This window comes from Zootoca vivipara, chromosome 3 (assembly GCF_965207765.1).
Source record: "Zootoca vivipara chromosome 3, rZooViv2.hap1.1, whole genome shotgun sequence".
Taxonomy (NCBI): Eukaryota; Metazoa; Chordata; class Lepidosauria; order Squamata; family Lacertidae; genus Zootoca; species Zootoca vivipara.
Window position 1 is genome coordinate 50,940,040 of NC_142586.1, and position 26,192 is coordinate 50,966,231.

The 26,192-nt window shown below is 40.6% G+C and overlaps 1 protein-coding gene across 2 annotated transcripts in view; it reads left to right on the forward strand.

The window, feature by feature from the left end:
- The window catches only part of NT5DC1 (5'-nucleotidase domain containing 1), a 98,379-nt gene extending 81,312 nt beyond the window's left edge, over positions 1-17,067 (forward strand). For both annotated transcript variants that reach the window (XM_088666014.1, XM_035109120.3), the window contains exons 9-12: positions 6,061-6,179; positions 7,053-7,211; positions 11,112-11,280; positions 15,345-17,067. In XM_088666014.1, the coding sequence (XP_088522140.1) occupies positions 6,061-6,179; positions 7,053-7,211; positions 11,112-11,280; positions 15,345-15,463 (566 nt within the window). In that variant the 3' untranslated portion in view covers positions 15,464-17,067. The remainder of the gene's footprint in view (positions 1-6,060; positions 6,180-7,052; positions 7,212-11,111; positions 11,281-15,344) is intronic.
- The last annotated feature ends 9,125 nt before the right edge of the window (positions 17,068-26,192 follow it).

Here is a 26,192-nt window from a genome sequence, read left to right on the forward strand (position 1 = left end):
TGCACTGTAGCGGTGCAGCCCTATTTTGCACAATAGTACAGGAAGGGATCAGACCATGACAAGGGAGGAACTTGCACATGTTGCTGCATGGTGAATTTCTTTCTGTTGCAATTACCAGATGACTCTAACAACCATGTAGGACGATTGTCTTGAGCAGCCTTTGACCATTTGCTCATGGCTACTCCTCTGCAGCAGCGTGGAAATCCATGTGGTAGTAACACTGCTGGGGGTGGGGTGCTGCTGTAGAGCTGGAGGATTCCTGCATCAGCCACAAGCACTAGAGAGTGCCCTGGCCACCTCAGGTATCTTGACATGAGAGGGCTGTGGGTGAACCAAGCTGATTGGCGTAAGAGTGGTGGGTGAAAAAATGTGACAGCATTGGGCTTGGACAGGAGTGATGTCACTCTTGAGCCTGGCAATGAGGGAAACACTGATAGGCCAGGGAGGAGTGAGAAGCAGCCGCAGCATCACAGAAGCAAATGAGTTGCAGGTGCAGGAATCAATGGGTAGAGTCAGGGCTCAGGAGGGAAGCTGGCTCCTCAGCACAACCCATTGAGCCCCCTGGGAGAGCTGGGAGAGGGACCAATGAAGGCAATTAGGACATTTCCTCTAGCAGGCTGGGCTTTTTCTAGCCACCAGCATATTCCTAGGATTTGCAAGGCTGAGAAGCATCTGCAGGGAAGTATGTTGTGGATAAAATGTACAGGGTGTGCAGGGAACTGAGCTTGCTGATAAAGCCCCTTTTCAATTTTTCTGGTCTCTGTTCTAGTTCTTTTCTTTTCCGAGGTTGAGGCATTTACTCTCATCATTTGCCAGCCTTCCATATTCTATTGCACAATGCACTCTTTTTAGCTTCATTATGCTCCAGCTTATTTTTATTTTGCTATTTATTTAGTTATAAATTTTTATACTGCCCTTCATCTGAAGATCACAGGGCTGTTTAAAATATGAAAACACAAGCATACATAACATAGTAGCAAACAAAAGCAATAACCCTTCACACACACACAATTCAAAAGGCTATAAATTTATTTGATGTTAAAAAGCAATCTTGCATAGTAACAAATAATTGGTTTTTAAAATTAGAACCCATATAATTATGGTGGTCTATTGTTTGTCAACCTCCAAAGTAATAAGGAAAACTGACTTCTGGGTGGGTCACTGAGTACCCATCTGTAGAACTTGAAAAGGCAGCTGCTTTACATTTTTGTATTATATTCAGGTCCTAAGATCCCCATTCAGAAATCTAAACACTGAAAGTACTGGGCAAAGCTTCCACTGTAAAGACACAGGGAACCTGTCCATCTGTTCTGCTTTGATATTAAATGCCGCATTTGGCATTAAAGTGATATGGAAGCTATGCAAAATCCATTTCAAAGGAAACCAGTGCTGCTTCCTCCAGAGAGTAGACAGACATAATATTCCTTTTGTTGAGGGTTGAAAAGGTTTTCAGCGCATCCGGCCAACTGCACCTAAAATAAATGTTCCACTGCGGAAATAATGGTCTTCCCAGTTGAAGATACTTCACTATCAAATCTCCATTTTAATAAATTTCAGGATTTGTTTAGAAATCAGATTACATTAGTTTTAGTAACAAAGTGTACTGTGTTAATGAATGAATGTGAACTCTTCAGCAGCTCCAATTCTAGTGCCACATACACATAACACTTTCAAACCTTTTAGTACCCTAGGGCAACCTAATTATATCTATCTATCTATCTATCTATCTATCTATCTATCTATCTATCTATCTATCCATCTCTATTGACTGGGAAATCAGATCAGGGCTCCCCCATAAGCCCAATTTAAAAAACTCTTTCCAGAACTGCTATTTGCTATTGGAAGGAAATTACTAATAGGGCCATGAGGTTTGGGGAATGCAATTTTTGTATGGCTATAAGAACATAGCATGAGGAGAGTCCACACACACACACACACACACACACACTGCAGTCTTGGTACTTGATTCTCATGCCTTTGTTTTGTTTCAATACACTCTAAATGTATCCATGTATTTAGCATAATGTATCACTTGGCCCAAATATATACATAGAGCAAACCTAGGTTTGATGCTCTGTCGTATGTGATATGATCCTTAGCAAATCCTTGGCATGTGTGTCTGCTTGCAGAATAGTTACGTAACTGGGAAGGTAGCTAATGACATCATCTGCTTCCTACCAAAGTGGTTGGCAATGAGAATGTTGTGTCAAAATGAACAGATTTAGCAGTATGCTGAAAAATATGCTAAAGATTTGCCACCCAGCCCAAACTGCTTATTATAGAAGTACGGCAGGAAATGAGTATTTGTGTTGTTGTTGTTGTTTTATGAAACCCTAATGAATATGGAAAATATTGTATGTGAGGTGACAGTGAGGACACATTCTTTCACTTTAAAAAAAAAAATTGCGAGGACAAAATTTGATAGGGATAGCGTTTGGAAACTACTTTTTTTGAAAGAAGCAAGTCTTCCCCCCTGCTTTCCTCTTCATGTATTATTGCAGTTTACTGTAAATATGAGATGATGTGTCATAGTTCCTAAAACACAATTACATCATTTTTACAGCTAGTAGTGGGATTTACAAAACGGGACTTGGAGCAATTAATGAGAGAACTAAAAATGAAGGGTTTTGCGTACTACATTCCTTGCAGATTCAAGCTTGGCAGCAACTGCCAAAAAGCTTCCTTTAGACATAGTTTCCATGCAGCTATGCGTGCTGGTTTTCATTAAAAGCTTCACTGTTCATTTGTGTGTTCTTTAAAAAAAAAACTTAGGTTGTTGGGGTGTTTTTTTTACTAGGGTTAGTCCTTAAAATAAACTGTTTTTCACAGGAAACACATTCTGCTTTTTATTACCATTAATATCAAGTCAGTTATTTTAAGCATGTTATAATTAGTTCTAAGACTTTCTGGTGATTAATGTAACCCATAAGACAGAGAGAGCATCATATTTCGGCAATGATCTAAGTATAGGGATTAGGAAAGGTTAAACTGTTGCCTATAACTCACAGTGGTTGTCTTCAATACTAGTCTACTGAACAACGCCACCGAACTGATTTTGACCGAACCCACAGTTAACCCGTAGTGTGTAGACTGACTATATCTGGGAACTAAAGGCTAGATCCATGCTCCTGTGTTGGACTGGTTTAGTGTGGTTTGTGAGCTGCTAAAGAATTAAAAATAATAATAGTTCAAACTAAAATAAGTTTGTAAAATGTGAGAAGGAATTCATTCTGCAAACCAAGGTAGCTAAATTATTAATCTGTTGAGTGATATTCATACCATTGGGTTGGATCCAGGCTTAATAATGCTTAGAGTAGACCCACTGTACTTTTTCTAGATTCAACCATCATATTCAATTAGTCATCCAAGCTATGAGAGAAAAGGACGTTACTATTAAATCCATTCAGTTTCACATCTTCGCTGACAGCCACGCTTTGAGCTCCATTTCGGTATGGGATGCAGAACCTATGGCCCTCCAGATACTGTTTGATTCCCAACTCTTATCAGCCCTATGCAGCACTGTCAATGGTCAGGGATGATGTGAATTGCATGAACATCTTTAATTCTTTTTTTGAAATATTAGTTTTTTTATCTACAAGATTTGCACATAAGAGCAGTCAAAATTTTCTGGTGCCAGTATTCTAAAAGTCCTAGGTTGCATAGAAACTAATGAATATAACTCTGGGCTTTTACAGATGGTCACTGTGATTTGGCATGGGCAGGAGGACAAATCATGCTCTAAGCATTTTTAGGAATTTTAAAAATATGAAACCTTTGAAGAAAATGCATATAATGACATTCTATTTTTATGGACAGGCTATCCTTTTGAAATATGAGGTTTATCTATCTGCTCTGCTAGCTTGAAATGGGTGTTTGGCTGTCATTTTCAACAAAATAACAATAGCAAGGCAACAATTGTATTTCTTATTAAAACATTTCCTGCAACAAAGTGTTTTAAAATAGAAATATATTAATAGAACAAAGAAGAACCATCAGAAGGAACCAATGCTTTTGAACTAAACTAAGAAATAAACCAAGAAATTATGAGTTAAGAATAACACAACTTTCTTTGTCTGTATTGCTGATGATCTGCTAATGCAAAAAAGCACAAAAGGAAAACAGTCTTTCTGCATGAATAAAAGACAATAAAGCATCTGTTCTAACTTTGAATTTCCTTTCTTTTTGTCCAAGTTATGAAACATCTCAAATAAATATTTTGTCTACAAGTAATCTTTTATCATTAAAAAAAATGCTACTGTGTAAATGAATTCTTAGTTGAACCCACTGTTGGCCACTCTTGTGAAAGCATTAACACAGACCACATGTTGGAAACCTGGCATACCCCTGAAGGGAATTGAAACCATTTCATTTTTTCTTCCTTGTAGACAGTGTAAATGTCATAGCAGAACATGTGAAAGTGCTTGTGAAGCAGATTGTTAAGACAAGAAGGGAGATGATCTACCTATAGCCTAGTGGAATGGATTCTGTCCCAGGGTATGCTTTGTGTGAATAAGAACTTGATAGTTTATTCCTACGTATGTATATGCAGAAATTGGTCCCACTTAATTCCTTGAGATTTACTTCTAGGCAAGTGTGTATATGATTGCAGCCTGAATTTGTGCTTTTAGTTTAGCATTTGTATTGCCAAGCCAGAAGCATAGGAAGTAGATACACATGACAAAAACAGATACGCATGATTCCGCACCTGGAGTACAACCGTGCAGTTTATAGAACCTGCACAGATCCCTTCCGCGGCCCTCATCTGCCAAATAACTTCAAACCTCTGTTATTCTTGGCTCCCTATCTGACACATCTCAGGCCTGTTCTATGGATATGCTCTTGGGAGAGCATCCACCTACAAACTTACATTGTAAGATACGCAATACAAAAATGAGGCTGCTACTCATGGCAAGTTGCAGCTTGCAGCATTGTTACCTGAAAAAAAATAAGTGTTTGGAAGCATCTTAACATGAATGGTTTCTAGTCTTGTTTTGTATTCATGTGTATCTGTTAGCTCCACAGAGTGGCCTACCTTATAATTTTGTCATTATAAATGAGCAGATAGCATCTGAGTGATAATTGTCTATTAATGCATTGTTTGAACCTGGTGCTCCTTTGGGGTGAGCTATGTGAAGCTGGAGCATGGAGGAAGAAGGGCCCTTATTGTCCTAGTAGGCCGCTACTTGATTCTTCCCCTCCAGCCAGTCTTTTAGTTCCTCCTGGCGTGGCTCCATGGGTCTCTCTCCATAGCTGTGTCTGCCTGTTAGTCTGCCCATCTGCCCTCCAGGCTCTCTGACTGCCCTGCTGCCTTCCCATTCTTCCCTTCTCTTTATCCCCATCTTGTCAGTCCTTTCCCTCTAGCCCATTTTGCCACTGCTTCGACTAACTGAATATGAACCTGCTACGACTTAGCTAGCCCTTCCATTGGTCCAACCTGGCAATAGTCCCAGTCGTGCTATTGGCTTGCATCTTTTTCTCTTCATGTGTGAAGTTGCTGTAACCCAGTACTAACCTCTTGCATGCTATTTTGTAAAGGACAAAATACAAATAACTACCATGTAGAGTTTATCCTCTTTCAAAAAAGATGGGAGGGAGGGAAGGAAGGAAGGAAGGAAGGAAGGAAGGAAGGAAGGAAGGAAGGAAGGAAGGAAGGAAGGAAGGAAGGAAGGAAGGAAGGAAGAAAGAAAGAAAGAAAGAAAGACAGCTGGTTACTTCACTGACCAATCTTCATGTAACTTCACAGGCTTTTTGGAAAATACCATCATACAGCAATCCTTATTTTGTTTTCAATGAAGAATTTGAAAAAAGGCAATGGCTCAAGCAGAACGAAGGGTCTCTCTGAGATAAATTGCACAATCAGTCAAGTTGTTGAGGTTGTTGGTGACTCCCAATGATGGGAAGCAATGGGGAAAGCCATTGTGTTGGTTACAATGTCGAAATTACTCAGTAACAGTCCCAAAGCTGTGCCTGGTCAATGTTTCTCTGTAGCAGTTGTTCCAGAAGAGTGGTTGGTTTCTTTGTGTCTTTGCTAAAACGGGTGAATTTGCTTTGTTCCTTCAGAGAATGACGAGGAACAAGAGGCCCTCTTATCCTTGGACAAACCTGGCTGGTACTCCCAAGGTAATGCAACCCATTTGTATGAGTTGCTGAAGAAGATGACTGGCAAACTAGAACCAAAGGTATTTAGAAAAACCAAGATTAAGTAAAATAACAGGCCATCGTTTTGTGCAGCTGCTTTCTCAACATCAGCCTGAATTCAGTGTATTAGTGCAACTGATCAACTTTTCAGAGGCAGCAGAGTTGATAACTTACAACAGTGGTAGCAGTGTAATATATGAATTTGTCAGGAGCAAGATACAAAAAGAAAATTTTACCATACATCTTGACTCTGCCATAGATTATCAGGCTTTATTATAAATATTAGTGCTAACTAGCAATACAGCAGTATTTGTGGCCAGGTAAAAAAGCAACACAGAGACATGTGTGGCATTCAACTTTCATAATCTTTGGAAACAAGCTTGTTTTTGTTTTTTCTTATGAGTGAAACTGGGGAATGTTTTATATCAAACCTTTAAACTTTGGCGGGCCAAATAAAATTGCCTTTCAGACTGCATGCTGACCATCTGCAAGATTAGCTGGTAGCATGATATGACAATTAAAAGTGTTTGTTCTTCATTCTGTATTTTTCTTGGATTTTAATTGCATAAAATCTCTACAAAGCCCACCTGGGCATGTAAAGAGGAAAACCTAGGATTGATGTGACTCATTTTTTCAATAAAAGTTCACATATAAGCTTCCCTTATCTTAATTTGGTGACTAATTTCCCTCTGCCAGGTGCTCCAGATATGAGTAGCCATTGCCAAACTCTCCTGCCCCATGTAGAAGCCACCTCATAACAATCTACTGTAGTTTTGGGGTGGCAATGGGAGCAGCGTGGAGAGAAATATCTATTGCACTTAAATACCTTATATTTGGCTGTTTTGGAACTCCTTTGTGCTTCACCGTGCCTTTTCACTGCACAGATTGCAACTGCCTCGCTGCTTCACTTTCAGGTTGTTTACTTTGGGGACAGCATGCACTCAGATATTTTCTCAGCCCATCACTATTGTAACTGGGAGACTGTCCTCATCTTAGAGGAGCTTCAAGGGGACCATGCTATGGTGCCTACAGAGACAGAGTCTGAACCCTTAGAGAAGAAAGGAAAGTATGAGGTAAGGATGCTAAATATCCAGGTTCCATGTGATCCCAGCCCCACCTTTATTAAATACAAAACATCATAACTTTATGATCTGTGCATGCATACAGATCATTAAGTACAGCAGAATTCTGTGATTCAAAAGCTCATACCTAGAACAAACGTAGTTGGTCTCTAAGGTGCTACTAGACTATTTTTTAAATTTTTTATTTTTATTTTTTTTAGTACTAAACTTCTTATCTAGAAATACTTTGAAGGCTAATTCAGCAGGATTAGTTGTGACAGAATGTCAATAGGAATGTGCCTAAAAATGCACGTTCCAAAGCACATCCCATTGAAAACAATGCAATGCATGTCGGTGGTGGCTGTGTTCAGTTGTGTTGTGCTTTCATATGTGTTTGGATATGGATCAGATTTATGCATTTTACATACATATCTCCTTAGCTCCTTTAGCTGAAAACCCATGTTTCAGCTCACAAACATTTATTTGGCCCCTTGTTTTTCCTCTTGATCATTAAGAAAACTGTCAACCCTTCACTGGGCGCACAATCCACCAGGAAATTCTATTAGAAAAGCTGTATAGCAATGACTAGAAACTAAGCATCTGTGGTGTCCTTTTGGGGATGGAAGGCACTCTGATCCAGTAGAGTGTTCCATCAGCAGAACAGGAGGAGAGGTGATTTTCACCATTCCCCTTCTCCCGACAGGTTAACATGCCTCCCTTCAAATCTGCTCCAGAGGATTGTGGGAACCCTTTGGAACAACATGAGAGGGAGAGGGGGTGTGGATTAAAATGAGAAACTGGGGGCAGAGGCAGGAATCACCTTCCTTCCATTACGCTGATGGAAGCCTTTTGCCAGGAGAGGGCCACTGCTGGAAACAATCCTGGAGTTTTCATTTCGATGGAATTTGTGCATAACAATTCCCTGGTGGGTCGCCAAGAAGATGCCATCATTAATTTCAAGTATGAGCAGAAAAACAATGTTCTTCATTTGTTCCACATTAGGAACACAGGAAGCTTCTACCAAAATAGCCCCTTGGCCAATCTGTATTGTCCACACTGACCAGCAGTAGCTCTCCTGGGAGTCAGGAAGGAGTTTCTCCCAGGCGTACCAGGAGAGACGAGGGATTAAATTTAGACCTTTGTGCATGCGAAGCTGATGCACTTCCTCTGAGCAGCAGTCGTCATTCAGTATGGAATGTTGCGTTGGCCATACTTGCAATCACAAATAAGCACTAATCAGAATAATAGAATTGTAGATTTGGGACCTCAAGGGTTACCTAGTTCAACTCCCTGCAATGCACAAATCTTTTGCCCAAGATGGGGATCGAAACAATGACCCAGTACATATACCCCTATACTGTGATAGTAAAATTCAAAGGAAACCATTTTTAAAAAGTTTTCATGTTGTTGACATGTTACAAGAATCTTAATGATTTAAAGTACAGAGGGCATGAATAAGGAGACAGTGTGGTTCCTACTTATCCATTAATTTCACTGAATGGCCTTGAGTAAACATCTATTCCCTTGACCTTGGTTCTAGGGATAATTACCGTACTTTTTCATGTATAAGACTAGGGTTTTATAACTTTAAAATTATGTGGGGAAACTATGGGTCGTCTTATACACAGGGCAATCTCCCCCCTATTTTCTTAAATTGAAGTCTCTAAAAATAGGGGGCGTCTCATACATGGAAAAATATGGTACATACCTCATCTTATGTTAGAATAAACAAAATAAGAGATTATGAAGCTCTTGATACTGTACACTGAAAGTGCTGCTAAATTGTGATTGATGGTAATAATAGTACGTAATGCTATTAATAACAATAACACAATTTGCCTTTTGTGCCATGCAGGTTTGTTTGTTTGTTGTTGTTGTTTTGAATAGCGTAGATTAGCACATCAAAGTCAGAAGAGGGGGGAAATGTGTTCAAATGGCAGTTTCCTTCCTGTGTTTAGCAAAGCCAGGGAAAAAGACAAACATACCCTTTAAAAAAGAAATGTATTGCCCACCTCTTCACTGCAACAGAAACACCACAAAAATCAAAATAAGAGGCTCTTCATGTAGGCCAGGCTGCTAACACTTTTTAAAAACTGCACATATATTCATATTTTCAGAATACTCAGAAATGTTACCACCAGGGAGAGGGGTTTCCCCCTGTGCCTTCTTGACAGTGTTGGTTGTTGCTTCTAACCAAACAAAGGGATGGGCGGCAGTTTTAGGAATCCTGCATGTGCTGCAAGGGAATTAGTTTGGTGTCCATTTCCTGGATTTTGCACTCTAATCTCTGTCTTGCATAGTCCTTCCTTAAAGACCTTTAGTTCAGCCAGGCAGCTTCTATAATTTTCTCAGAGGCTTGTGTTGAATTCCTATATCTACCACCAGTGACAGCAAGCAAGCAGAGGAGAAGCCAATTGGGTTGATCAAAGGGTTCTGAGCTGAGTGGGGCTAGGATAGGTCAGGGGTGTTAGTTCATTATACTCCTTTTCACAGGAGAGCAGCCCATAATAGTTACATCCCTGCAACGGAATATACCAGTTAGCAAGACCAATTAGCAAAGGGATTTCCTTTTGTCTCCTATACACAGTTTTAGGGTTATTTTAAAATTACCCCAATCAACCTCCCCAGTTTAATCTTGAGTGAGGGAAGTACAAAAAATCAGCCAGTGGAAGTGTCAGGCAGAAAGAGCTGGTGTCACATTCGATTATGGTGCTCCCAATTTTCATTTACTGAAAATATTAATATCTCGCCTTTCAGAATAACATACTTTGAGGCAGCTTCTAATGAAATATAGACATACAACACAATTATTCAGAACTGAAGCACTAATAACCAGTCATTAATAAGACAAACAAGCAAAAAACCACTAAAATGTAACCAAATGCAACAACAAAAGCAGACCAGTAATTACACACCCACACATATTTTTAGAAGAAAGCCACCCCACCCCCCAAAAAAGTGAAATTTTGGTCTTTCCAGATGCCTGCAGTGTGATGGTCTGGCAGAATCTAGCTTGCAAATAGCTCCAAAGCTGTGGGGGTTCTGCGGGTGGGGGGACCCTTTGCCTCATCGACTTTATGAAATAGCCTGATCTGCCTGAAGCCTAAAATTTTATAACTGCCTCAGTACTCTCACCTTGATATATATGACAGTAGACTCCCTGCATGTATTTCTGCACTTCGCTCACAATTAGCTAACCTAGAAAGACGGGAAGTAGGTAAATAGATTAACTACTGTCTGGAAGGTCCAGTGAGGGCTGTCATTAAGTTCCATGTGTGCAGGAACTTCTCTTCTACGACAAAGCTCTGACCATGGAACCCTTTCCATTATAGAAGGGAACAGAAAACTCTCCTGCATGGAAGGTGTGGGTGGTGCTAAACCATATCAGTAATCATTTTACAGGAACTACTGGTTCAAAAACATTCTGCGAGCTTTCAGTTTCTAAGCTGGGGAACCCTGTTCAACCTGAAAACCGCATTCTCGCGGCAACTTTTCAAGAGTCACATGCTGGTGATGGGCAGAACCGGAGGCAAAAAGGGGTGGAACAACAGGTGTGACTGTTACTTTTGTCCAACATGCTACACGCTAGCCATGCAAGAGTCAGGGGTTTCTACCCACCCACACCTGCAAGAAAGCCAAAACAAAGTTAATCGTCCCCATGGTGATTTCTTTTCTTTTAAATTTCCTTGGGTGTTCAGAAAACCAAAGAATTATTCCAATGAGGATTTATTAGTTGCATTGCATTCATTTAGCTCAAGGGCTTATGCCTTTGTGATTTGGAGCATTTTTTGTAGCTTCTGCACCAAAGTTGGCAATGAGTTCATTTCAGAACGATTTTATACAGAAATTCCATGCATGTATGCATTAGAGCACATGTGGGACTTTTTATATCCATGTTTGTTTATGTTTCAGGGACACCTCCCAAAAGCTCTTCCTTCTGTTTCTAAACAGTGGGGTTCTTTCTTTGTGGATACCATTTCAGGAAAGGAAGAGACAGAGGAAACTTTAGTAACTACGTGGTCCTGCAAATGTGTTAGTGCTTATAGCACCATCACAATCCCAAGTATTGAAGCAATAGCAGGTAAGAATGAATAATCTTGAGAGTTATTTCCAATACTTAGCACACAATAATCTAGTTGCTGCTATTGTATAGAACGACAATGATTCTTACCGCTTTTCAAAAAGAGCTTATAAAAAAATAGGGTGTAGATAAGGTCCTTTTCTTTTAAAAAAATTGTTAAAGTGACTTCCAAAAGGAAGGACCACCAGCAGTAGAAAATAAAAACATTTTATTTTAATTTACCCCACTTCCAACACAAATCAGAGCTGTTTGCATTCATCTCGTGTAGCTTCTCTTTTGGGAGTCTTCTTCCTTTTCCTGTGCAATAAAATCTACTCCAGGATAAGATTTCTTAGGTTTAGAAATCAAATTTTGTTCAAAACTAGAAACATAATAAGGCCTGGTTCCCTCCATGATAACTTATCAAACAATCCTGACCATGCCTACTCAGAAGTAACACTGCAATCTAAGCCCCCTTTCTGCAGGGCACAACAACAGTAAGAATAGCCCTGTTGAATCAGCTGAGTGGCCCATCTAATCGCAGTGGCCACCCAAGGAACTTCTACCAAGCCCCCAAACTCAATCCCTATATTGCTTTTTCAGCTTGTAAAAAATAGATTGTAAAGAGCTGCTGGCTCAAGAGTTGCCAAAGGAGGAACTGCCTCCAACACACATGAGCTCTTTACCCCGCTAGTTTTATTTGCAAACAAAACTTCCAACTGTTGCTGTTGTTTAACTTGGAGAAATGCGAAAAGCATTTCGATGTTCAGTAAGCATAAGAGGCTGGAGCTGGGGCCCCTTCTGTCTACTGACGAATTTGCAAACCATTAAAACAGATTAATATCACAAGCTGTTCTGTCAAAATTGAATACCCAGAAACAAAACGGTGGTTAGTCAGACATTCAAGGAAATAACTCATCAGATAATTATAATCTAATCCAAATGGAAGAGATAACCCAGAAATGTAAATCCTTTATGAGATGTACTCAGACCTCCATACAATATTAAGACCAAGTAATCTCTGTAATCTCCTCAAATAAGAAGGGTTTCTTCGCAAATAATTGTAGCCAAAGACAAAAGCATATATTCCACTCCCCCCCAAAGAAATGTCCAGACAAATGCTATCTCAGATTGACAAATAATAACAAAATATATATTTTCATTCTGATTACCTTGTCTCTTGAGAAAGGGAAGATAAAAAGTAAAGTAAGAATGCAGTTTTCTTTTATTTTCCACATGTAAAATTTAAAAAGTTTCATATTGTTTATGATTTAAACATCAGTTTCACAGATAAGTTGCAAATTGGGAAAATACTTAAAGTTGTTTTAAAGCAAACAGTGGTGGCTATAACAGTCTCTGAATCCTGAAGGGAGTCAAAACTCCTTGCCCTTTTCTGAGCTCCTTATGACCTTTCTTCTCCCCACATAGCATTACAGTTGGTGCATCCCAAGTTAGGAACCTCAACTGCCCTTCCCCAGTGAAATGCCAAGAACTTTAAAGCTTGGTTGATACCCCTGACCAATGGCAGTACTATAGAGGTGTTCAGGAGCAGGCAGGTGGCTATTCTCAGGATAGGGAACACCCTTACCTGAGAGAAGCTTGCCTGCCAAAAGAGACAGGGCATTTTCCCATTTTAATTTCTTTTAATTTAATTTAACTTACTTTAAAAATGCAATTCATTTAATTTCTCTTAATTTAATTTGTAATTTAAATCTTTACTTCTTTTCATTATCCATATCCTGCCATTAAAGATCCTTACAAGACACCTCACAAAAAGAATAACAAACAATAAAGTTATCAAATTAAAACACAGCAACATTGTGCTCACCTTATGCTGGATTTTAGCTGCAGGTTGCAACATTCTAAACTTTTTTTCCCCATGTTTTATTTGTAAGCCACCCTTATAGGTAAAGGTAAAGAGACCCCTGACCATTAGGTCTAGTCGTGACCGACTCTGGGGTTGCGCGCTCATCTCGCATTATTGGCCGAGGGAGCCGGCGTATAGCTTCCAGGTCATGTGGCCAGCATGACAAAGCCGCTTCTGGCAAACCAGAGCAGCGCCTGGAAACGCCGTTTACCTTCCCGCTATAGCGGTTCCTATTTATCTACGCATTTTGATGTGCTTTCGAACTGCAAGGTTGGCAGGGAGCTCACCCCGTCACAGGGCTTCGAACCGCCGACCTTCTGATCAGCAAGCCCTAGGCTCAGTGGTTTAGCCCACAGCACCACCTGGGTCCCTTAAGCCACCCTTATAGCCGTGACTAAATGCTTTAATCAGTGTTATCATGTGGGACTGACTTCCTGGATAGTGGGCTCATCCTTGACAACAACGGCTTGCAGTGGAAGTGTATTCCCCCCAGCCACTTTCCAGAAAAACAGATCTTAACTGTGGCATTTAAATTGCCAAATGACTCTCTGAGTTCGGGCATGCAACATGGTGGTGATTATGGTCAGGAAAAAAAGACATCAGAAGGATGTTAATTTGATCAGCATTTTCTTTCAGCAGTGATCTTCTAGTTTTTGGGTCTTCCAAAGACAAGATCAGATGTCTTCCCTGTCATAACAAAATTGAAACACTAGAATTTGCAATAATAGAACAGCTTTTCTCAGTACTGGGGGGGGAGGGGAGTGATGCATTCTGGTATCAGGCCCTTATGAATAAACAAAGGGAAGAAAAGCTGGTAGCCATAGATAGCTTTATCCTCCATGAATTTGTCTAATCTTTTAAAGCCATTCAAGCTGGTGGCCACCACTGCCTCCTGTTGAACTCCATAGTTCAACTAGATGCTATGTGGAGAAGTACTTTATTTTGTACTTCCAGAATCTTACAACATTCAGTTTTATTAGATATCCATGAGTTCTCATGTTATGAGAGAGGCAGAAAAACATTCCTCTATCCATTTTCCCCATTCCATGCATAATTTAATGCACATCTAGTCTCTTTCTCACCTTTTCTCTAAACTAAAAAGCCCAGCTCTGACCCCATAATCGTATATGTAGACTCATGATAGTTTGCCCTAGCATGCACACTTCACACTTGCTCACACTAAATTGTTCTTGCCATTTACTGCCCATTCACTCAGTTTGGAGAGGTCCTTTTGGAGCCCTTTGCCTTGAAGCTGAGCATACAGTCACCCTTGAAAGTGGACTAGTGCAACCCACCTGTTGGGGGATCAGTGGTTAAGTGATTTAAGTGTAACCAGTCAATGAAAGTGTAACCAGTCAATGAAGTTAGCTTGGAATCAGAGAGTGGAATACCTAACTTTATGCAATTAGTGTGGTATGTAGCCTTTCTTACAAGAATGCAAGTTACCTTTAATGTGTTGATATTAGTTATCTGAAGGAGAATTTTATGTCACGGTCAGCATCCCTTTAGGTATACAATTACAGTAGGGTTTGTATGCAATCACATTTGAAATCTGTCCCTGTCTACGTTTCCAGAAGGTGATCCCTAGACACTGTTTAAGAGCACATTACAAAAGCACTTTAAAAAGTTTCCCACAGTATCAACCTAACTAATAACAGCATTTTTATCTTTGTACATGGTTCCCACCCCACCCCCACCCCCTATTTCCAGAGTGGTAAGCTTGTTGATCTGTTGCAGCAATACCAACAAAGAGTATAGTGCTCAAAATACTTTGCACATTATTGCTTTTCCATATTGTCATAAAAATAAGAGATTACAAAGCCACAGTTATAAAATGCATCATATTGCTCTTCTTTTTATTCACATTAAATGGTGGATGCATAGTAGAGTTTTTCTCTCTCTTTTGCTTTGATACGCTAGCATGTGTAGTTTATTATTGCTGAAGCTTTACACGCTTTACAAAGGAGAAAATAGGTTTATTTATAGAAGTCTCACACGTGAAAACACCTTTCTTTTAAACAATGTTTGGCATTTCTGGTGGATATCATACTCAAGCATATGAACTCTGTGTGCCATATATGTAATCATATGGTTAAATTCTTGTAATAATAAGCACACAGATGAAGAGCTTAAAGAAGAAAAATACTGCTCTTCCTAGCTTAAAGAGATTTCTTAGATGCGATGTAAGCTGCATACCTGATCTGTTTGTTTCTTGCAGATTTACCACTGGATTATAGATTCACCAGATTTTCTTCAAATACCTCAATAACTGCTGGTTACTATCCTAAACCTCCAAGATCATTATTATCAAGTGGTGGGCTAATGGTAACCAAATAAATCTGTAAGGAAAAGAAAATCCAGATGCCTTTATATAGTGTTAATGAATATGTCAGATGCTAATTGAGAAGCTTACCAATGAAATCTGAACAATACATTTTTTTAAACCCCAAACAGATCCAAAAAGAAATTAACTGTTTTCTGTTCGCCATAATAGATGAGTAATGAGTGTGGGTCTATAATGTTTTCTAATGTTGCCTGTTCAGAATTTGCTGCCATCTTTTCAGTTCATGATGCGATAATAAACACTTTGACACTTCCATCCACCACAGTTCTTTTCATACATACAGATCATATATGTCCTTTCCCATGGTACAGAAGCATGCACTCGCCCTCAACCATGCACACACCTTCTGTAGCAATATGAGACACAAGAAAGCTCTGTGCATATACAGACCTTGAATGAAGGTCCAACTAGCAGGATAATTATTCAAAAAAGAAAGGAATGTGTGTGAATAAGGCTGTGTTATATGTAGGATTCAAGGATCATACACAGCTGCTCCTCCACAATGGAGAGGGACTCTGATTCCTGGTAATAACTGCCCATAATTTCACAATCTAAATAGGCTTCAGTGCTTTAATGTTTGGTCCCTTTAATTTAAATCACAGCTACTTTCTACTTCCACATTTTTGTCAGCCACAAGGACTGGTGTACCTAACCTCTTTGTGCACTTTCCCCCTAGTATGGCCACTCGTCATAGAAAGGAACCAGTATTATTTTTTAGAAGATCTGATGGTGAATAACAATTCATAACAAAGGGCAATAGACTAAATGGGGTCCTGAATTTGTAAAACTGGCCCAGTTTCTAATATTGCAAGCAGGCAAAATTCCTAATAGAACTACCCTGTGCCTCATCTATGAAGAAGTCAACCTCACATTACTCCCAGGTCAGTGGGTATGGAATTGACTTACTTGGTAGTAAGCCCATGAGCTCAGTACAGCTGTTTATGAGCAAGAATGCATAGGATTGGGATGTTAGGAATTTTCTTGGAAAATCTGCTACTGTGCAAGCAGTTTTTTGTGGGGGCGTCCTTAAATGCCAGGACCTCTTCACTTTTGATCACCTATTGTTTTCACCAGTCCAAGGTCTGGAAGTTTTCCATATTGACTCAAAGGACATAGACCAGGCATCCCCAAACTGCGGCCCTCCAGATGTTTTGACCTACAACTCCCATGATCCCTAGCTAACAGGACCAGTGGTCAGGGAAGATGGGAATTGTAGTCCAAAACATCTGGAGGGCCGAAGTTTGGGGGTGCCTGACATAGACTCAGATTGCAAGTTTGTCAGTACACTGTTTTGTCAGCCGAAGAAATCATGATATCCCAGATTGCAAGCAGCCTGTTGTGGACTAGTTCACCTTTGGAAAGAATGATCTGCTGTAATAATCATCACAAGTCCAAGGATCTGTTGTATAAACCTGAAACAATAACTTCTAAAATCTTCCCATGTGCTTTGGCAATGCTCATCTGTATGAAGTTCAGAATAAAGTTTGTTTATTTATTTATTCCTGAGAAGCTCTGGATTCTATTACAAAAACTTTGTAGGAAAAAAAGGAAGGTGAAACACATATTCCTGAAAGCACAATAAAAATATATATTCAGAGATCATTAATCATGCTGATTCATTACTGATGATTGTCAATTACTCAGCGGATACAAAATAAAGACTAAGATTCATAGTAACAGCTTGATTTCCTCCACTTTGAGAAAGGGTTGAGCCTTGGTGTGTGCTGAAGTCATTGACTTGAAATTGCTTCACTGTGTCCAAGCCCACACTGTTTCTTGCATGCAAGCATTTTATCAGATGTGCTGCCAGAAAGCCTTGCAAGGACAACAGCGGTCTAGTTAAATGCCTGGTCCTCTGAACTAGGGTTGCTAGGTCACAACCTGAAGAATGTGGGTGCAGCTTTAAATTCCCCCGGCATAGCGGAAGAAGAGGGAGCCACGTCATCAGCTGCCCTGGCTCTTGTTTTGTTCACCCACTCCCTCACCTGCCATGTGGCAGGGCCAGATGTTACACCTGCTGCCTCAGCTCCCTGTTATGCAGCAGTTTCAAAAGTCAAAGGAGCAATCTCTGGATGGCAGTCTACCAAACCTAATCTGAACATCCATCGGTAGGTATATGGGAAATGCACCCAGAGGACAAAATGTATTGAGAAGTTAGTGATCTGACATGGAGCCCTTCCTGCCTCTGTTCCTTCCCCCTCCCTCACTCTTGTTAAGTTTCTTGATGTTGTGAGAACAGTCTTAGATGTTGTGAGAACGTTGGGAAGAGGTGCCTCATCAGTTGTAGAGGATAATGCTGGGTACCTTATTTGAGAAAGTGAGGCATTGGGAGGGGGTGGCTAATGGATGATCTGCACGTAACCAGTTTTGAAGGCCTAACAGGCTATCTATAAAATAGGTTTGGGCAGAGTTTCTTTAAAACTCATGCACGGACTGATTGGCTGCAGGGCTGTGCAAACTGAGGTTACCTGGGGAAGTCGCTTTGCTGCTTCTTGAGGGCTTCCAAGTGGCATGTGGAAGTGCTTGCTTGGTATGTATACGTTGCTTGCTGTTTTAGAATAAAATCTTTACTCTTCTCACTTACTTGTGTATTTTGTATTGCTTATGAATCTCATTTTAAAAGAACCACCTTGCCTTTGGCAAGAGAGTTAGGTTGCACAACAAATGAAATTAGTTTTGTCACATTTTTGTTGTTTGCTCCATATGTGGAACTGAAAATTAAACACATGCATCTCGTTGGTAATGTGGAAATGATGTGATAGGGAGGTCTGCACCTGTTTGTAGCATCCCTGTTAAAGGTATAGCAGCACTGCCAGGAGAAAATGCAGCAGCTTCCAAAGATAAGGTATGACGTGTGAGATCAGTAATCAGATATCCTGATGTCTTTTTTCTAAAGAAAAGCCTCAGGTGTTCCAGTTTGGATGGACGATGTGGTATGGGGACATACATTTTTTTTTGAGAACCTCCTGCTTCAGAGACTGCTTGTGTGTTTCCCATCCATAACTAAAAGCTCTGGGTAGGAGGGATTTGCATTAGGAGGCTAGCATAGTATAAAACTCTTCTCTCTCCATGTTGCAGGCCTGATCCCTGTGTGCGCGTGTGCGCGCGCACACACAATCTTATTTTAGGAAAGGCCCAAAATATGAAGAGATCCAGACAGGGGTCTGCTGCATCATGTGTAGTTTGTCCTTCAGCCCACATACTTACAGGGTCCTCACCGCAGGATCACATTCATCCAGTGCTTTACCAGCTGCACTGGCTCCCGGTGGAGTACAGGGTCAGGTTTAAGGTGCTGGTTTTGACCTTTAAAGCCTTATGCGGCTTAGGACCCTCGTACCTATGGGACCGCCTCTCCTGGTATGCCCCGCAGAGGACATTAAGGTCCACAAATAATAACATACTGGAGATCCTGAGTCACAAGGTGGTTAGACTGGCCTCGACCAGGACCAGGGCCTTCTCAGTACTAGCCCCGACCTGGTGGAACACTCTCTCTCAGGAGACTAGGGCCCAGCGGGAGTTGTCATCTTTTCGTAGGGCCTGCAAGACAGAGCTGTTCCGCTTGGCCTTTGGACTGACTCAGTCTGACCCCGGTGTTACCCTCCCCATAGGCTTTATCCTACAGATATTTAAATGAGGTTGCACTTGTAGATTCCTAATTTTAAAATTGAATTTTAACATTGTATTTAATCTGCATTTTTAATTTTCTTTTATACTTGCTTTTATATTCTTTTTGTTAGCCGCCCTGAGCCTGGTCTTGACTGGGAAGGGTGGGGTATTATTATTATTATTATTATTATTATTATTATTATTATTATTATTATTATCTCAACTCACCCTTCAGCATACTTTCAAGTCATGAAAATTAGTCTAAAGCTGGCACATCAACCTACTGCTTATCACATCAGACAAAAAAGGGCTTACTCTTGAATAGATTTGGTGTAGAAAAAAATATGGCACATTAGGCTCTCCTGAGTCAGTAAAATATAAGTAAATTTATAGCCTAATATCTTCCCTGGGTACAGAACCAGAAAGAATTTGCACATCATTATTCTGCTGTCTCTTAGCTCTTAGGTAGCCTTCTAATTGCAGCAAAGTGTCATGGGGACACCTGTTTGAATAATTGAAATAAGACCTGAACTACCATCACATGACCAAGAAATTCAGAGATGAAGTCTTCCATTATAAATTACTCAACCTTTGAGCCATTTACTTGCTGGTAATAAATTGCTCTTGTGAGTCAGTGGAACACCAGAATGCAGATGTCAGGTCTTAAGGGGCCACAGAGGTAAGACAGAAAAATCCATTTCAATGTAGGATTCTGTTTTGTGTGCTACTTATGGAGAAGAGAGTATACAATAATAAAACAAAATTATTAAAAACGGAATAGGAAAAGAAAAATTAACTCCCAGAAGTCCAACAGCCTCTGGTTTTCTCCTTGTAATTCAAAACTTTGCTGTTATACAATGGATTGGAGAAGATCAGTCTACATCCCAATTCCAAAGAAGGGCAGTGCCAAAGAATGCTCCAACTACCGCACAATTGCGCTCATTTCACATGCTAGCAAGGTTATGCTTAAAATTCTACAAGGCAGGCTTAGGCAGTATGTGGACCGAGAACTCCCAGAAGTGCAAGCTGGATTTCGAAAGGGCAGAGGAACCAGAGACCAAATAGCAAACATGCGCTGGATTATGGAGAAAGCTAGAGAGTTCCAGAAAAATGTCTACTTCTGCTTCATTGACTATGCAAAAGCCTTTGACTGTGTTGACCACAGCAAACTATGGCAAGTTCTTAAAGAAATGGGAGTGCCTGATCACCTCATCTGTCTGCTGAGAAATCTCTATGTGGGACAAGAAGCTACAGTTAGAAGTGGATATGGAACAACTGATTGGTTCAAAATTGGGAAAGGAGAACGACAAGGTTGTATATTGTCTCCCTGCTTATTTAACTTCTATGCAGAATTCATCATGCGAAAGGCTGGACTAGATGAATTCCAAGCCGGAATTAAGATTGCTGGAAGAAATATCAACAACCTCAGATATGCAGATGACACAACCTTGATGGCAGAAAGCGAGGAGGAATTAAAGAACCTTTTAATGAGGGTGAAAGAGGAGAGCGCAAAATATGGTCTGAAGCTCAACATCAAAAAAACCAAGATCATGGCCACTGGTCCCATCACCTCCTGGCAAATAGAAGGGGGAGAAATGGAGGCAGTGAGAGATTTTACTTTCTTGGGCTCCTTGATCACTGCAGATGGTGACAGCAGTCACGAAATTAAAAGACACCTGCTTCTTGGGAGAAAAGCAATGACAAACCTAGACAGCATCTTAAAAAGCAGAGACATCACCTTGCCGACAAATGTCCGTATAGTTAAAGCTATGGTTTTCCCAGTAGTGATGTATGGAAGTGAGAGCTGGACCATAAAGAAGGCTGATCGCCGAAGAATTTATGCTTTTGAATTATGGTGCTGGAGGAGACTCTTGAGAGTCCCATGGACTGCTAGAAGATCAAACCTATCCATTCTGAAGGAAATCAGCCTTGAGTGCTCCCTGGAAGGACAGATCGTGAAGCTGAGGCTCCAATACTTTAGCCACCTCATGAGAAGAGAAGAATCCTTGGAAAAGACCCTGATGTTGGGAAAGATTGAGGGCACTAGGAGAAGGGGACGACAGAGGACAAGATGGTTGGACAGTGTTCTCGAAGCTACGAACATGAGTTTGACCAAACTGCGGGAGGCAGTGCAAGACAGGAGTGCCTGGCGTGCTATGGTCCATGGGGTCACGAAGAGTCGGACACGACTAAACGACTAAACAACAACAATACAATGGTTAAAATATACCAGTTCCTAAGCAAGCTGTCCTAAGTACTGAAAAAAGTCTGCTTATAGTATGCCTATAAAGTGGTACAAGTTACATGGAAATCTGGTCAGGATATTAGGGGTGCCTCATAGCATTTCTTTAACAAATGCTCCAGTTCAAGACTACCGGGGTGGTTCTGAGACTTTCAAAAAGCTGAACAGATGTTATTATGCACAGAGACAATCATCTGAAGCTCTGTCAGCACTAGAACAAAAGCATTTTCAACAGAATCATGCTGAAGGTCTTCCTGCTTTTTCCGGTCCAAGTTCAAGCGTAGGTCTCCCGACAAGTGAATTCCACATATTACATGTTGCTGGCAAGATGAAAACCAGGCTAACCACTTCTAAACATTTCCATGGTTTAGGTTGCCTGGTCAAATGAAAGAGTAGAACACCCAAAATGACCACGGCACAAATGGGATATAAAAGCCCACAATGGTGCTATAATAGATTATCTCATGCTTTCAAGCTGTTTTAAGCTAGTCAGCCTTGCACTCTTCAGAATTAATGGTTTGGGGAAAATAAGAAAAAAAAGACTCCTTGGTCTGTTAGGGGAAAAGAAAAGGGGTTGTTTTCACAGAAACATTTAGATGTCTTGAATCTATCTGAATTTGTTTATCTGTATATATGTATATTAAATATTCAGGCTGTGCAATTATCAAGGCAAAAGTTATCAAGGCAAAAGTTTTGTCTACAACAAAATATGTCAAGGCCAGACTTGAACAGCTCAAAGCAGGCATCCCCAAACTGCGGCCCTCCAGATGTTTTGGCCTACAACTCCCATGATCCCTAGCTAAGAGGACCAGTGGTCAGGGATGATGGGAATTGTAGTCCAAAACATCTGGAGGGCCGAAGTTTGGGGATGCCTGGCTCAAAGTATACTCTGCCAATTTTGTCTGCTGTTTGAAGAACAACTTCCATTATTAAGACTTCAATCCTGTACCCACCTCCCTCGGAGTAAGTCCTATTGAACTCAGTGGGATTTACTTCTGAGCAGGGAGAGGGGATAAATTCAAGTCAGTTCTCATTTAAACTCATTATATTATTAAAAATTGCTGGGGAGGAAATGTGTGTATCGGGGAAAGTTGCATACCAAATTGTGTATACGAGGAGAGATCCACACTAAAATTCTAAGGAATATGTGTGAGGGCTTTTTAAAAACTGCAAACTGAAGTGGAAATGTGCAGAACAGAATTTAAGACTGGAAACATGAGAAACATAGAAAACTGAAATTGACATATTCACTTATCCCTACTTTTGAGTATGCTGTTAATTTAAATATATATATATCCGAGACAATTAATTTATTCTTCTTCCTGAGGTTATTCAGTATATGTTGAATTCAAAGAAGAAGCAAGCAACTGCAGACCCCAGACAAAAGGAGATCTTACAGTGATATATCTGAAGTTAAATAAGAGCCCCTAATTATACTGAGTCTCTTCTCTTTCAAGACACTTCAGCCTTTTGACTGCCAAACAGATCAGGGACCAAAGTGAGTTATGTTATTTCAGAAGATGTGTATATAAACAAAGCTCTGTGAGGAGCCACACCATGTGTATATCTGTGTTTTAACAGAAGTTGCTAGCATGCCGTTTTGATGGGGGGCTCTTTCAAACTAGTGTGCAGCTGCCACAGGAAATGTAATCTCATTGTGTCAGTGAAGTGCTGGTAGATACTGTACTACTTTTTAAAACTTTCCTGCCCCTCTGGACCATCAACAGATTTCAAAACATTGTTGCCAAGAGTTCTATGTCACACCCCAGAGTTGTCTTTCTGAAATCCTAGAAAAACCCTTAGGGCCCCTCCAGACATCCTGTTTATTGTGCTCATGATGCTATCTATTGGGGCAGCCGATCCCACTTTCTGTTCTGTTTGTGTCTGCAAAGGTTTGGGGGCACCTCCCCCATGCAAACCTTCCTGGCTGCCAGGGATGCCAACTTGAATAAAATAATGGGGCATAATCAATCACATGAGGTAGTGCTCACACACCATTTTAATTGCAATGCCCATGGTGACGGACAGCAGAGCCCAACCAGAGTCTGGTGATGGAGTCCCCCTGGAGCCTCTCTCTGGTCGGCTACAGAGTCAGCTAGCCACAGAGTGGGGAGGAACAGCACTTTGGAGAGAAGAATAAAAGGAGCAGTTTCTGAAGGAGAGAGTTAGATTTGAGATGATAGGGCTGAGGTCCAGGTTATGAGATAGGGCTTGATTTAAGATAAGTGATAGGGTGTGCTTCAAACAGGTAAATGGTGCTTCTCCTGCAGTTTGCTTCCCGTCTTGTGATGCCAGTTCCAAGCTGGAAAGAGGTTTAAACTGATATTCCTTACCTCTTTCTCAGGGTCTGTAGGTCACAGTTGCTTTGGGAGGATAGGATAGGAAGGTTAAGTGGGAGAGCCAGCTTTACGAATTGTCCGCTCTGTCCTGCCAGCATCTCTCAGCTTTCCAATACCTAGCAGCCAAAATGAAAGGAGTATAAAAAGACTGAATGTGAGATAGCAGGAAGTTGCCTTAGAACGTTTTTCCTATTTAGTACCATAGAATGAGAATCTCAGAGGAAACAATGCTTAAGTACACACTTTTATCCAGACTATCACAGGCCAGCTGTTGAAACGTTATTCTTTCAGAATGGGGTTGGATCTTTTGCCAGAACTCCTTAACTGTTTTCACCTTCCTCCGTTACTGAGCCTGCTGATGTGGCAGTTTACTCCTGACTGTAAAATGTGCTGTGATATTTCGCTCCATCTGACTGACTGTTGGCCTCGGGCTTCGTTAGACTTTGTCGAGACAGAGCGGGAAGGGGGGGGGGAAGAGAGAGAGACAAAAAATAAAAAGAACCCAGAGGGAAATGTAAAACAGTGGGTTAAATTTCACAAGAAGAGGCCTCAAGGAAAACTTGCCAAGGGCTTTCCTTGCACTTAACACTCTTTCGGATCTACAGCAAGGCAGAATAAACTAAGCTGCAGGGAATAATGAGAGTATGAGTCGGTGAAAAGTAGGCAGGACTTGGGAGTTTTAGGCCACAATGCAACTGTGAGCTTGAATCACACACACAGAGAGAGAAAGAAGACTGAAAAGTATAAGGCAATTTACTTGCATTTACAGCTCTATAAATTGAGGTGATGATTTTATAGGCAACAAATGAAAGGAAAATATTTAGATATGCTCTAGTGACATCCAGGCTGGATTACTGAAACATGTTGTATTTGGGGCAGCCCCTGGTGATTATCTGGAAGCTTCAGCTGGTTCAGAAACAGCAACAAGACTACGTTATGTCATGCGAGTCTCAAAAGAGCTCTGCTGGACACCATCTTGTTCCAGGCTCAATTCTAGGTGCAAGGTATCAGCCTTTAAATCCCTAAATAGCCTGACGCTCTGATTTCTGAAACTCCATCTTTCTCCACATGAACATACTTACCAATTAATATCTACATCTAAAATTTGTATTAAAATATCTACATGTTTCTAAGAGCATCTTCATTAAATACACTTTCAATATGTTAAATTCCCTGGGTAGCTTTGCAAAAATAGCTCACTGAAAGCTATCCTAGAATGCTTCTGTGCAGGATAAAGTAGGACAACCTCATGTACAGTGATCTACACTGGAGGCCCTTCTCCAGGTGCCCAGACCTCTAAGTTTAGTTGGGTGCTCTTAGAGAAAAAATGTCTTTTACTGGCTGCCTACCATATTATCTAATAAAAGAAAGACTTTAAAACCACAATGCTTTTAGGGAGAGATATTACAAGATATCAGAAGCTGTTCAGCATTTTTTTTTTGCTGATCTTTGCAAGCTTATTATCTAAGCAGCAGCAATGCTTAAAAGAGTTTGTGCAGCTGGTGGTTTGGTTTTGCTCTTTTGACCTAAACCTTTTCTTATCCCGGTCTAAACTAATCCTTTCCTAAAATGCCATGCCATGCCTTTCACTTTATTATTTTTCTTTAATTTTCCTGTTGTTTTGTCCCTGTCTATCTTAAGCATAAAATATTACTAGGTCTGACAGCATATAGGCTGCACCATGAGAGAGAAGGGAGGCAAGCAAACAGGCCAAACCAACTCCTCCTCCTCCTTAATTTCACAGCTACTACTGTGTGGGTATCTTTATTTTTCTCTGGCTTGCTCTGCTAAGCATCCCTTTAACCTTGTGGACTAACCAGCCCATCCTACACTCCGTACTGTATAAAGTGGTTTAACATCTAGGCCTGAGGTGAAGAACAAGACCTCAGACCATTTCCCATCCCCACCCCTAAAAAACAAACAATGCTTTTACTTTGGGTTTAGTAATAAAGCAGTTTGAGAAAATAGGGTAGAGAAAAGCTAATTTTACAGTTAGATATGCATAAGTGCAAAAAATAAACAACTAGCTATACCTATTCTAGACTGTTTCCCTAGCCAAGTCACTTTGTATTCCTCAGTTCAGCTTTGTAGTCTTTTCCAGGTGTCTTCTGCCTTAGTAGCTAATATTTAGTAATCTATAATAGAATAATAGTATAATGGACACGGGATTTTGGGGGGGGTGCAATCCTATACACAAGCTAACTCTCTTCTATAAGACTTAGCAGTATCCTGGTTCTCTTGAAAGTGTTAAAGCCCCCCCCCTTCTGTTCTAGCTCTTGGAGTTTCTTTTTTATACTGATAATAATAATCACATTTCTTCTGATTGTGAGTGATTCCCCCCCCCCCAATTATAATGAGGGACTCTGTCATCCCAAATTGCAATGGCTTTATTGAACCGTGCAGGAGGTTAGAGCAGATGATTTCCAAGACTGTCCAGAAACTTCACTTAAGTCAAAATGAATTAGGCTGCTTAGCGGTCTAAATGAGTTGATAAGACTGTGGTTCAAACAGCTACACTGGCTCCCAGTTTGTTTT